General features: G+C 48.3%; 2 protein-coding genes across 2 annotated transcripts; one reads left to right on the top strand and one right to left on the bottom strand.

The window, feature by feature from the left end:
• Positions 1–3,220: 3,220 nt before the first annotated feature.
• On the bottom strand, positions 3,221–3,811 carry LOC121856189 (von Willebrand factor A domain-containing protein DDB_G0286969-like). The gene has a single exon (XM_042351533.1). It carries the CDS (start codon positions 3,809–3,811, stop codon positions 3,221–3,223), a length of 591 nt encoding a protein of 196 aa, XP_042207467.1.
• Positions 3,812–4,143: 332 nt separating this feature from the next.
• On the top strand, positions 4,144–5,993 carry LOC121856248 (mucin-5AC-like). The gene is made up of 2 exons (XM_042351626.1): positions 4,144–5,432; positions 5,717–5,993. Exon 1 carries the CDS (start codon positions 4,437–4,439, stop codon positions 5,286–5,288), a length of 852 nt encoding a protein of 283 aa, XP_042207560.1. The 5' UTR covers positions 4,144–4,436; the 3' UTR covers positions 5,289–5,432; positions 5,717–5,993.
• Positions 5,994–12,771: the final 6,778 nt, after the last annotated feature.

Below are 12,771 nucleotides of genomic sequence, written 5' to 3'. Positions count from 1 at the left end.
CCACTCGAGCATTCATACATAGAGGCTGGAACTAGAGCAAAGGTATAGAGTTTGGTCAACTCTATATATGGCTCTGAACTAGAGCTTAGGTAATACTTATAATTAATTTACGTTTTATGACCGTATTTATTACTGAAAATGAGTATAAATAGAAAATAACTAATTAATGATAGGGTAAGTGCCAAATAACTACATAGAGACGAGTATTTTCCTTTAAATATGGGTTAATGGTATCTTGTGTTATGTTTAGTACTGTAAACCCTACAACACGTCTTGGTCCGATTCTGTATTTATTATTTATGGTTAATATTCGAGCCATTTGCCAACTGCAGATTCCCACCATGTTTTCCTGAGGTTAGAGTCAGTTGTCTCCTCCTTATTCTCGTACCAAAACCTGAGAACAGCCAATGGACGAATATTTACCGTTATTAATTGACCAGATTCATTTTCTGGTTACTGTTTCTTTGTTAGACGTGAGTTTAATAGAAGCTTTAACACTCATGGTCACTGAGATCTATGACATGACAAAATTGGGATTTTTATATGTTGCATGAGGTTAATCCCTGCCTTCTGGCTTTTACTACAATGTTTTTTTCTTGATTTATTTTTGTAATTGTCTATTCATTGCTCGAGTTTAATCTAAGCATATAAAATAATATACGCCTTGTTTAAATATAATTACACAAACTACATAACATTATTCCAGAGATTCTCCTGTTATTTTTCTCAGGGCCTTGTAGCACACGGAAACTGGAAGCACAGACCACAATATTACATTAGATAAGAGACAGAGAGAATTAAATTAAAACAATGCAGTTAAAGGCTATTGGAAACATATAATAGGAAATAAAGACAAAGCCATGAGAAAATATCGATTAAAAACAGGGATAAATATATGAAAATCTAGGGATGGAAAAAGATGTAAGTAGAGGACAGAAATGGACAGGAAGACAGTAAGTAAATAGAAAGAAGGAAAGTAATGAATGAATGGTAATTGGGCAGGTCCAAACTAGGTGACGGGGGAGGGCGGGATGAGGAGTACTTGCTAAGCCTGTACTCAGAATTTAACCCCACTAATACATCTCGACTATATCCTAACGCAACCTAACCTAATATGTATCTAATATAATATGAATTAGCCGTAACATCAAATTTAGCCTTGTTTAACTTGTCATAAGCGTGTGTTCCAACGTAATTATACCCCTAGTGCAACCTAGAACGTGTCCTTCAATTTCATTCCGATTCATCCTTACCAAAGTATGTTGTTTTGGTGTAAATATAACCTCCTGAGATATGTTTAGACTAGCTTTGTAATAGTGACAATTCAGCGGAATGCCAAAGGTTGTTAAGGAAGGTATCGCTTGTTCTCCAGCACACCAAGGCTTCTCATTGGTCAGGAGGTTACTGAACACTCCCACTTCACGTGACGTGGACCGAGACCTCTGTAACCAGCCATCACTCATCAGTGTGTGTGGGGCCACCGTGGTGTGAGTTGCTGGGAATACACTGGTCGACAATTTTTACGGCTACCGGACTATTTTTTTTAACTTTTTAAAAACTATTTTAAATTTCTGAATCAATAGAAAACCCTTGGGACTTGAGAGGCTATACTACAACCGTACAATGGAACAAAAAGGCAATGAAAACATCTCGAATTCGGTGGATCGTACCGGAGGTGTGACGACCCAGGTGGATAACTCACCCTTGTGTGTTGTGCCGGACGATGACTTGGACGAAGGAGGTGAAGTACCACTTATAGGGAATAACGCATCACTTACATGTGTGGAAGCGCCTGTGGGTGCCGAGGTAGCGCCGTCTTCATTACACAGCAACTCTTCTCCTTTACGCGGCCACAACCCAATCATTTCCCGTATTTCCAACCCGCCCTCCTCATCCTACGCCAACCCGCCCTCCTCATCCTACGCCAACCCGCCCTCCTCATCCTACGCCAACCCGCCCTCCTCATCCTACGCCAACCCGCCCTCCTCATCCTACGCCAACCCGCCCTCCTCATCCTACGCCAACCCGCCCTCTTTATGCTACGCCAATTTAATCTCGCCCTACATCAACCCACCCTTCTTTATCCACGTCAACCTATTAGCGCCCCAGGCCAACCCACCCCACGCCAACCTTATCTCTCCCCACGCCAACCTTATCTCTCCCCACGCCAACCTAATCTCGCCCCACGCCAACCCACCCTTCGCCAACCCACCCTACGCCAACCCACCCTACGCCAACCCATCCTACGCCGATCTGATCTCGCCCCACGCCAACCTAATCTCGCCCCATGTCAACCCATCCCACGCCGACCTAATCTCGCCCCACGCCAACCTAATCTCGCCCCACGCCAACCCATCCTACGCCGACCCACCCTTCACCGTTCTGCCGACTGAATTTGGTTTTACACATCGCACTTCACCTGCCATCGCCACTCCTCCTGGCTTCCCATTGTGTTTTCGTTTCAAGTCCTCTTTTACCTCGGCTGATACTGCTACTACGGCTTCTACTGCTAAATCTACCACTGCCATGGCTACTTCTACCCGTGGTGCGGTTATTACGACGACTCCTACTGTTACTACAAGCACGACTACTGGAACTACGAGCACGACTACTGTAACTACGAGCACGACTACTGGTATTACTGCTGCTACTACTAGTGATGTTACTATTGTTATTGGTACCACCACTATATCTGCCACAACTGCTACTGCCTCTGCCACGACGGGCCTCTCCCCACCCAGGTCTCCCGTCTCTGTTCCTCCACCGGACTCCCTACATTCTCCTTCGTGTTGTCCTCATACTTCGCCTCAAGGTCACAGGGAGAGCGATCCCTTGTCCTCAAACTCTCGTCCGCTAGAGTCTTCGCCCTGTGCCCACACGCCCTCTTCGCCCTGTGCCCACACGCCCTCTTCGCCCTGTGCCCACACGCCCTCTTCTTCGCCCTGTGCCCACACGCCCTCTTCGCCCTGTGCCCACACGCCCTCTTCGCTCTGTGCCCACACGCCCTCTTCACCCTGCGCCAACCGCACTCGGCCCTCTTCACCCTGCGCCAACACGCCAACTGAATTAGGTTTCATAAATCGCACTTCACCTCCTCCCGCCACGGTTCTTCCTCCTCCTGGTTTCCCCCCCGTCTTGTCTTCTATAGTTACTTCTACTGTTACTTTTACATCTGCTACTACTGCTGTGTCTGCTACCACTAATACTCCTAGGCCTAATACTATTGCCACGACGGGCCTCTCCCCATCCAGGTCTTCCGTCTCTGTTCCTCCACCAGACTCCCGACCTCCTCATACTGCATCTCGAGGTCACAGGGAGAGCGATCCCGTGTCCTCCAACTCTCGTCTACCAACAGCCTCATGTTGGACGACGAACTCTGGTTTGCCACTTGCCTCATTTTGGTCGACACTCTCTGGCATGCCAAAGGCTTCATCTCGTTCAGAAAACTCAGCTCTTCAAAAGGCTTCACCATTGGCGACAAACTCTCCTCTTCAAAAGGCTTCACCATTGGCGACAAACTCTCCTCTTCCACAGGCTTCACCTTGGTCGACAAACTCTCATCCACCGCAGGCTTCACCTTGGTCGACAAACTCTCATCCACCGCAGGCTTCACCTTGGTCGACAAACTCTCATCCACCGCAGGCTTCACCTTGGTCGACAAACTCTCATCCACCGCAGGCTTCACCTTGGTCGACAAACTCTCATCCACCGCAGGCTTCACCTTGGTCGACAAACTCTCATCCACCGCAGGCTTCACCTTGGTCGACAAACTCTCATCCACCGCAGGCTTCACCTTGGTCGACAAACTCATCCACCGCAGGGGTCTTCACCTTGGTCGACAAACTTCATCCACCGCAGGCTTCACCTTGGTCGACAAACTCTCATCCACCGCAGGCTTCACCTTGGTCGACAAACTCGCAGGCTTCACCTTGTCGACAAACTGCAGGTCGACTTTCACCTTGGTCGAGCATCCACTGCAGGCTTCACCTTGGTCGACAAACTCGCATCCACTGCAGGCTTCACCTTGGTCGACAAACTCGCATCGACTGCAGGCTTCACCTTGGTCGACAAACTCGCATCGACTGCAGGCTTCACCTTGGTCGACAAACACGCATCGACTGCAGGCTTCACCTTGGTCGACAAACTCGCATCCACCGCAGGCTTCACCTTGGTCGACAAACTCGCATCCGCCGCAGGCTTCACCTTGGTCGACAAACTCGGTTCTGCCAGAGGCTTCTCTTTGGCAGACATATTTTCCCCCTCCACAGGCTCCATCTTGGCAGACATATACTGCCCTACTGCAAGCTTCACAATGGCCGATATATTCACTACCGCAAGCTTCATTTTGGCCGACATATTCTGCTCCACCGCAAGCTTCACCTAGGTCAACTAAATCTCGTCTGCCACATTGGTTGACGAAGGCTCCTTCTCCAACCATGTCAGCATGCAGACTGTCACCTCCTTCACAGTGGTCAAACCAGCATCAGTCAACGTCTCCCTGGCCGACAAAAAGTCGACCGTCGACCTCCTCGCCATCGTCACCAACCTCTTCAAAACCGACGAGATTAGTGCCTCTGACTGCAGGTCTCCTTAAGCAGGCTACCGTGCATGTACCTCCCCATACAAGCTCTATTAGTTCTACGCCAAGCCAACCTCGTACAACAAACTCTCCAAATACAATAATTCCACAACAACCAAGAGGGTTATATAGTCCACCTCAGAATCCCTGCCTACAGTTTCCTGTTGGTGGTCGTAATGACAGTGTAGAGACCCATCCACGGTGGCCCAGGATAAACGCTTCGTCTCTTAGGGTCTCTGGATACCTGCCGATTCCTCGTACCAGGTCCCAGGCCGCTGACCCCACTCAAGAGTCCCAAGTCACTGATCCGAATCCTGCACCAGAAGTACTGGCTCTTTACCCCCCGTGGAACATCGCCTGGGCCGTCAGCAGGCAGAGCGAGTCCTCCCAAGCACACAATTCATGGGAGATGAACACACTGATAAGTCACTCCACATTCTGCTCAGATTTTGAAACTTTATCGAGCGAGGAGAATAATTCGGCTTGTGATTCTGATTTTGAAGTGGCTTCCGTAATTCCAGGAGGCAACGTATATATTAAGTTTAACTCTACAGAACATTCAGATTCCATACTCTCTTTCAACTGCCCTGAAACTCTCACAGTTTCAGATTATTTTCAGGAAGTGGGAGTGCAGGAAACAAAAGAGTACGTCAGCCGATGCGTCGCCAAGATGGAATTCTTCAAGCACCTGCTGCCTCCGGGCTCTTAGGTGGAATGTATCTCGTTTGAGCTGACGACTGAAATCAAACTTGCAAGTAACGGGGAGCTCTACGGTGTAAAGGTTACTACCTCGTGACGAAAAGGTTCCAGAAGATTAGGAACGGAAGACTGATGGTGAATCTACCAATCTGAGGTGAGTAAGTCCTGTGTAATACATCTCATGACAAATTAACACTAATTGTATCAAGAGACGACTGACGAACACTCTAATATAACTTGCCGGTGGGTGAAGTACAGTGCCGATCACACACTGCCTACTTGTGTACCGAAGGCTTGGTAGGCAATACGGTATCCTCACTGTCCCTAACGACAATCGGGCACTTGGGGCCCAATTTAATTTTGTCAACTAAGTGATCATTATTGCTCTAATGCCTTACGATCTCGCATAGTAAGATCATAGAATTTTTTTCCTTACAGGGATTGCTCAAGGCGCTTCGGAGGGGACTTCTTGGACTGTTGACATGATGCGTGACCAGTCGTGTCTCGCCGCGCCAGCCATCAACTATACCACATTGATAGGCCTTTACATTAACCCGCATCTTGTCTCGATGTAAATATCTTGACCCTGGAGAAGGTGCATGAGCTACTGCCGGAATTCCTTGCGTGAAGATCCCGGCCCTGGTGACTGTCTGGGAGTTCCTTGCGTGAAGATCCCAGCCCTGGTGACTGCCTGGGAATTCCTTGCGTGAAGATCCCGGCCCTGGTGACTGTCTGGGAGTTCCCCCTCGCGTGAAGATCCCTGGTGACTGTCTGGGAGTTCCTCGCGTGAAGATCCCAGCCCTGGTGACTGTCTGGGAGTTCCTCGCGTGAAGATCCCAGCCCTGGTGACTGTCTGGGAGTTCCTCGCGTGAAGATCCCGGCCCTGGTGACTGTCCGCGAGTTCCTCGCGTGTAGATCCCAGCCCTGGTGACTGTCTGGGAGTTCCTCGCGTGTAGATCCCGGCTTTGGTGAATTTTATTGTACTGAGATTTTAATGTATCAATTTTTAACAATGACAAAGGTTGCATCGCTACCTGAAATGACCTCTTCAAACCTCCATCTGACGATCTTGATTTTTAAACTGTAAGAAATACAAACAAACAAACAAGGTACAGCGTTGTTTACATATTCCTGGTATTAGATGCTCTCATTTTGTATCCGCCTATTGGTTAGTTAACATTTGGAAATATGGATGAATGAGAACAAAAATGGATTTGGATGGAAATATACCCAGGCCTATAGATGATGGCTGTGAGTGCGCCTTGTATAAGCTCTTTCAAGACCAGACTTAACGAGTACTGGAGCAGGTTCAGATGCATTCGGCAGCCAGTGCATGCCTACTATTTGCCAACAGTGCGTTACAGAGACGCGACCGATCGGCTAACGAGCTGATCAATGGTGAAGAGTATGAAGGTTAATAAAAAAGAAATGCTCTCGCCGTTAGTGTGTATTTACATGCGGTTTGTTGCTACCAAGCCCCTCCAACGGAGAGAGAACTGGGACTCATATAACCTCTTAGCCTGGCCAAAACAAGACCAGGCCACAGTATTGACAATAAGACTCAATAAAAATTATATATATAATAAAACAAAAACAAATGCGTTAATCCTCCCTCGGGTTTCATCCGTTTTCTTCCATTTACCGCTGCTTCAAGTTTCCCATACTTCATGACGGTTGGCATGACGAGTCGACCACCAATCCCCATTTGTTTATAGGCATTTAGCAGGTGCTTACTATCGAGGTGTGTTCCGCTTTTTCCAGATTTTAGGCTTCATGGAGAGGCGTTTTTCGTTTGTCACTTCGTCTGATAGGTGAGTGTTGTTGTCTAGGAATAACAAGATTTCTGGTATTTCTTTGTTTTTTAAATAAGACTCGGTGCTGGAAGCCCTTGCTATTTTGTTAGCCCCTATGTGCTACCGTTCCTGTTTGTGTGTATTCTCTTTTGGGTAAAGGTGAGGCAGACGGCACCAGGATATTATGGAAGTGCACCAAATTTTCAGATGCTTTGATGATACAAACGACACTGCACAGAACCTGTTAGGGCTTAACTTAACCTAACCTCCTAGCCTGTGCATTGTCGCAATAAACACACTCGGTGAGATCGTCGTTGGTTTATTGAACTAAACTAAGACCGCAGACACTCCCGAATAGTAGACAAAGGGAACCAAAACATGGTCCCCATATTTACGGTACATAATTTATTTCGTCTGCAAAGTACGTAGACATGAAAGCACTGCCATATGATCAGTGTTTTAACCGTAATTTTCCCCGCCTTTCATGCCCTGTACTGCGCACATAATTGTCATCCTTAATATCTCTCAAACATATTACGCTACATAACATCGAGAAACTTTGGTAAGGGATGACTCGCCTACTGTATGTTGGTTTAATCGAATTGTACCAATGTAAAGGCATATAATATTAAGAGCTGATAGCATTAAGAAGAACTCAAGGTATCTATAGGATGATTGGGAAGGTCCAATTGATACAGACTAGTGTACTATAAGGGATAAGTGTAACCGTGTCTGAAGGTCATAATATTTACGTCTGTGAACGATTAGTAAACATAGCTACCGCAGTTATAGGATGAAAATATATGAGAACAATGATCTGGAGAAATGATAAATGAAGGAGACCTATGTGAAGTGTTGGAAGTGATCCAGAAACTATACTTCAAAGAGAATATCTTGTATACCTCGGTGTGAGCTTAGTACATCTCGTTACCCCATGTGACGATGAACCACGAACAATACAATGATCAGAGAATCTTATGTGTTCAACGTGTGAGGGGAGGATCCCTAAATACAGAGTGAAGTGGATAGACACACGCCGAGAAAACACTAGCCAAGGCCTTTGTTCGGGTTGGCGCCTATTCCGCCCCGGGCTACGGTTCTGGGTTATTATTATAAGACAATGAATTTCCCCAGGAACTAACAAACCAGACCCTTACTTTCGTATGTAATTTAGGATTAAGATATATAATTATAAGGCAGAAGGTCACAATAGATAGAAAAGTGTATATGTGGGAACCAGAATAATGTCAAAGTGAAAATTAAAGATTGTAAACTGTAGGACTAGTTCAGTGTGAGACGCCAGGCATCGCCCTCAGTGCCGCCCGACTTCTCACCAAAACAGGTGGGCGCCCAGAGCGTAGGCCGAGCAACCACCACTGTGAGGAACCCACCGGGTGTGGTGTGTACTGCTTACGGTCATTATGCCACCTTCACTGTGAGTCTGTGGATACCCTACATATCACCACTCAGGATAGGAGAACATAATTGTGTGTTGGAGAAGTTTCGCGGTCACCACGTGGAGCGACTTAAGAATACCAGGCGTGGAACCAGTACTGGTATGATTACCTGGGAAGTATACCATCTACTTAGCAAGAGTAGAGTGTGAAAGAGGTACCTGGTATGTGTACCTGAAGAACACCGAGGAGTTCCATACTTGTAGGTGTGGAGTGTACCTGAGATGTAGCTACCTAAACAAGCTACATACTGTCCAGGGGGTCTGGTGGCAGCGACCTTAAAATTAAGAGTAGATTTAAGTTATCCCCTTAGGATTAGTGACCCCAGAATGGGCAGTATAGCCCTGCCCACTGACAATTAATTTATGATCGAAAGATAGGCTAAAAGAAACTACAATGTTGTTTCGATATTTTTACTCGGCATCATCCAAAGAACAACTAGAAAATTTGAACGAAATATATAAACGCGTTCGAGTGCCAACCCTCTGTTCCAACTTTTACCCTCTTTGGTCTTCGGCCTATTTGAGCCGGGCTAGGAACGACAGATTTAGGGTGGTTAACTGGTAGCATTAATTTTTACCACCATGTTTTGACGACTATAGGATGGACTGTTCCGTTCTCGGAGTCGGTTTCACAGTTTCCGTGTGCCACTCATAAATCGACGGATATTTGACACTTACGACCAGAGTTCGCCGGGAGGGTGTTTTTATCGATGCCACCATATCTGGGGGTGCGATTTCGTGTCTTGTTTATAAGTTGGTTATGCAGTTAATGCAGTATTCTATTTTAGTGGCTTGGGGCGTTCACTTGTGTACCTGCATTTTGAGGTCCTCAATGCCCGCTCCTGGGAGGAGAAATTGGAACCCCTATGATATCTATACCTGCTGAAGCAAGAACAGGACACAGTAAGCGTCCTTGATTAAAGACAAAAGAGAAAAAGAACTAAAAACTATTACAGGAACTCCATCAGTCATCCCTCACTCCGTTTTCTGTCGTTGTCTCCAACACTCGACGATTGAACTGTCACTCACACCTGTTCAAGTGATCACTCCTCATTTGTTGCCTAGCTCTTGCGGGGTGAGGGGGGTGTTTTCCTGTGTTGTCCACAGATGTGTGCTTCGTGAAGTTTTCTTCGCTTTACTTCGCTTCTTCTAAACTGTTGCTGGTGAGTGTATTTGCCTGGGAATAACAGGATTTTTGGTGATTCCTTGTTTTTAGATAGGGCTTCTTATTAAGGGTGGAATCACTTGCATCCTCCACCTTCAGTGACAGGGCCCTTGCTGGTTATCCCTCTGTGCTTCCTTTCCTATAAGTGTCTTTCATTGTGTTCGATTCTCTTTCCCAGTTCGGCCTTATAGGTCATGGGGTTGGGGAACCAACGGGTTAGGTCTGTGTACCGGTTGCTCGTTTTCAGCAACGTTGTTTCGTTGCTGGTGTAGAGCTTCGGCTGCTTGTTTCTTGGAGCCACGGTGGCTAGCTGACGATACCTGCTGGAGGTCCCATTTCCTGTTGTGTTTTGGGGCCCCCGAGTGGTCGTCGGGCATTCTACCACATCCCCCGCACTTGCCTGTCACTTTAGTCGTGGCATGGAAACTGGAATGAGCCATACAGGCTACCACGGATGCTCTCAACCAGATGACGATCCTCATGGGAGTTCCTACCACGCTGGTGACATGGGAGCTACCGAGTGTTCGTCAGATGTTGTCGCCCGTTTCTCGGTTCATTTGGGCAATAAAAGGTTGGACCAATTAGATAGGGAGGATTACAGAGCTGGGGGGTGCACTGCCAGCAATGTACAGCAGTGCTCTCCAGGGTGAGCTGCCAGATGACGATCCCCGGGGCACCCTTCCACCTCCATAGACCGAGGCTAAAGTACCACCTGGTGATGGTGGCCACCCTTAGTACCTCCTGGTGCTGGTGGCCACCCTTAGTACCACCTGGTGATGGTGGCCACCCTTAGTCCCTCCTGGTGATGGTGGCCACCCTTAGTACCTCCTGGTGATGGTGGCCACCCTTAGTACCTCCTGGTGATGGTGGCCACCCTTAGTACCTCCTGGTGATGGTGGCCACCCTTAGTACCTCCTGGTGATGGTGGCCACCCTTATGGTGGCCACCTTAGTACCTGATGGTGGCCACCTTAGTACCTCCTGGTGATGGTGGCCACCCCTTAGTACCTCCTGGTGATGGTGGCCACCCTTAGTACCTCCTGGTGATGGTGGCCACCCTTAGTACCTCCTGGTGATGGTGGCCACCCTTAGTTCCTGGTGATGGTGGCCCCATCCTCCTGGTGATGGTGGCCACCCTTGAGTACCTCCCTGGTGATGGTGGCCACCCTTAGTACCTCCTGGTGATGGTGGCCACCCTTAACCCCTGGTGATGGTGGCCACCCTTAGGCCTCCTGGTGATGGTGGCCACTCTTGATGGTACCTTGAGTACCTCCTGGTGATGGTGGCCACCCTTAGTACCTCCTGGTGATGGTGGCCACCCTTAGTACCTCCTGGTGATGGTGGCCACCCTTAGTACCTCCTGGTGATGGTGGCCACCTGGTACCTCCTGGTGATGGTGGCCACCCTTAGTACCTCCTGGTGATGGTGGCCACCCTTAGTACCTCCTGGTGATGGTGGCCACCCTTAGTACCTCCTGGTGATGGTGGCCACCCCTCCTGGTGATGTACCTCCTGGTGATGGTGGCCACCCTTAGTACCTCCTGGTGATGGTGGCCACCCTTAGTACCTCCTGGTGATGGTGGCCACCCTTAGTACCTCCTGGTGATGGTGGCCACCCTTAGTACCTCCTGGTGATGGTGGCCACCCTTAGTACCTCCTGGTGATGGTGGCCACCCTTAGTACCTCCTGGTGATGGTGGCCACCCTTAGTACCTCCTGGTGATGGTGGCCACCATTAGTACCTCCTGGTGATGGTGGCCACCCTTAGTACCACCTGGTGATGGTGGCCACCCTTAGTACCTCCTGGTGATGGTGGCCACCATTAGTACCTCCTGGTGATGGTGGCCACTCTTAGTACCTCCTGGTGATGGTGGCCACCTTAGTACCTCCTGGTGATGGTGGCCACCCTTAGTACCTCCTGGGTGATGGTGGCCACCCTTAGTACCTCCTGGTGATGGTGGCCACCCTTAGTACCTCCTGGTGATGGTGGCCACCCTTAGTACCTCCTGGTGATGGTGGCCACCCTTAGTACCTCCTGGTGATGGTGGCCACCCTTAGTATCTCCTGGTGATGGTGGCCACCCTTAGTACCACCTGGTGCTGGTGGCCACTCATTGTACCACATGGTGATGGTGGCCACTCTTAGTACCTCCTGGTGATGGTGGCCACGCTTAGTACCTCCTGGTGATGGTGGCCACCCTTAGTACCACTTGGTGATGGTGGCCTCTCATTGTACCACCTGGTGATGGTGGCCACTCATTGTACCACATGGTGATGGTGGCCACTCATTGTACCACCTGGTGATGGTGGCCTCTCATTGTACCACCTGGTGATGGTGGCCTCTCATTGTACCACCTGGTGATGGTGGCCACTCATTGTACCACATGGTGATGGTGGCCTCTCATTGTACCACATGGTGATGGTGGCCTCTCATTGTACCACATGGTGATGGTGGCCACTCATTGTGCCACATGGTGATGGTGGCCTCTCATTGTACCACCTGGTGATGCTGGCCTCTCATTGTACCACCTGGTGATGGTGGCCTCTCATTGTACCACCTGGTTATGGTGGCCACTCATTGTACCACATGGTGATGGTGGCCTCTCATTGTACCACATGGTGATGGTGGCCACTCATTGTACCACCTGGTGATGGTGGCCACTCATTGTACCACCTGGTGATGGTAAAAAATATTCTTTCTAACTAATGATATAAAGTCGTGTAATTAATAAAATACCTTCGTTAATTACCGGGGAAAAGTACAAGCTTGTGGATGATGTTTGTGTTAAATTTTACCGATATGTTAACTGAAGTAAAGCTTACAGTATACTCTTCATGGCACACCCGGTATGTCATCACCGAGGAATGAGTTTAGTGAGAATCTGAGTTTAATGAGACAGTTAGCTCGTTGGTTTATGTTTTGTAAATTTGATTATTCTGCAGTTGGTTGTGGTGGCCGAGTGGGTACAGTACAAAGGGTCTCTTGTACATCTATTTTCAAGTGTTGTGTACATATTTATGAAACCTTTTGTGATTTAAAAAAAAACATATTTGGAGACGTTTTGGAGAATAAAACACAAAGG

The sequence above is a fragment of the Homarus americanus genome, unplaced genomic scaffold (genome assembly GCF_018991925.1).
Source record: "Homarus americanus isolate GMGI-L3 unplaced genomic scaffold, GMGI_Hamer_2.0 scaffold48016, whole genome shotgun sequence".
NCBI classification, from domain to species: Eukaryota; Metazoa; Arthropoda; class Malacostraca; order Decapoda; family Nephropidae; genus Homarus; species Homarus americanus.
The sequence above is the reverse complement of the archived record's forward strand: the minus strand, read 5'-3'. Positions and strand labels throughout refer to the sequence as shown.

Excerpts from the sequence above, each read along its gene's own strand:
- LOC121856248 (XM_042351626.1), top strand. The coding sequence starts at position 4,437 with ATGTCAGCATGCAGACTGTCACCTCCTTCACAGTGGTCAAACCAGCAT.
- LOC121856189 (XM_042351533.1), bottom strand. The coding sequence starts at position 3,811 with ATGAGTTTGTCGACCAAGGTGAAGCCTGCGGTGGATGAGAGTTTGTCG.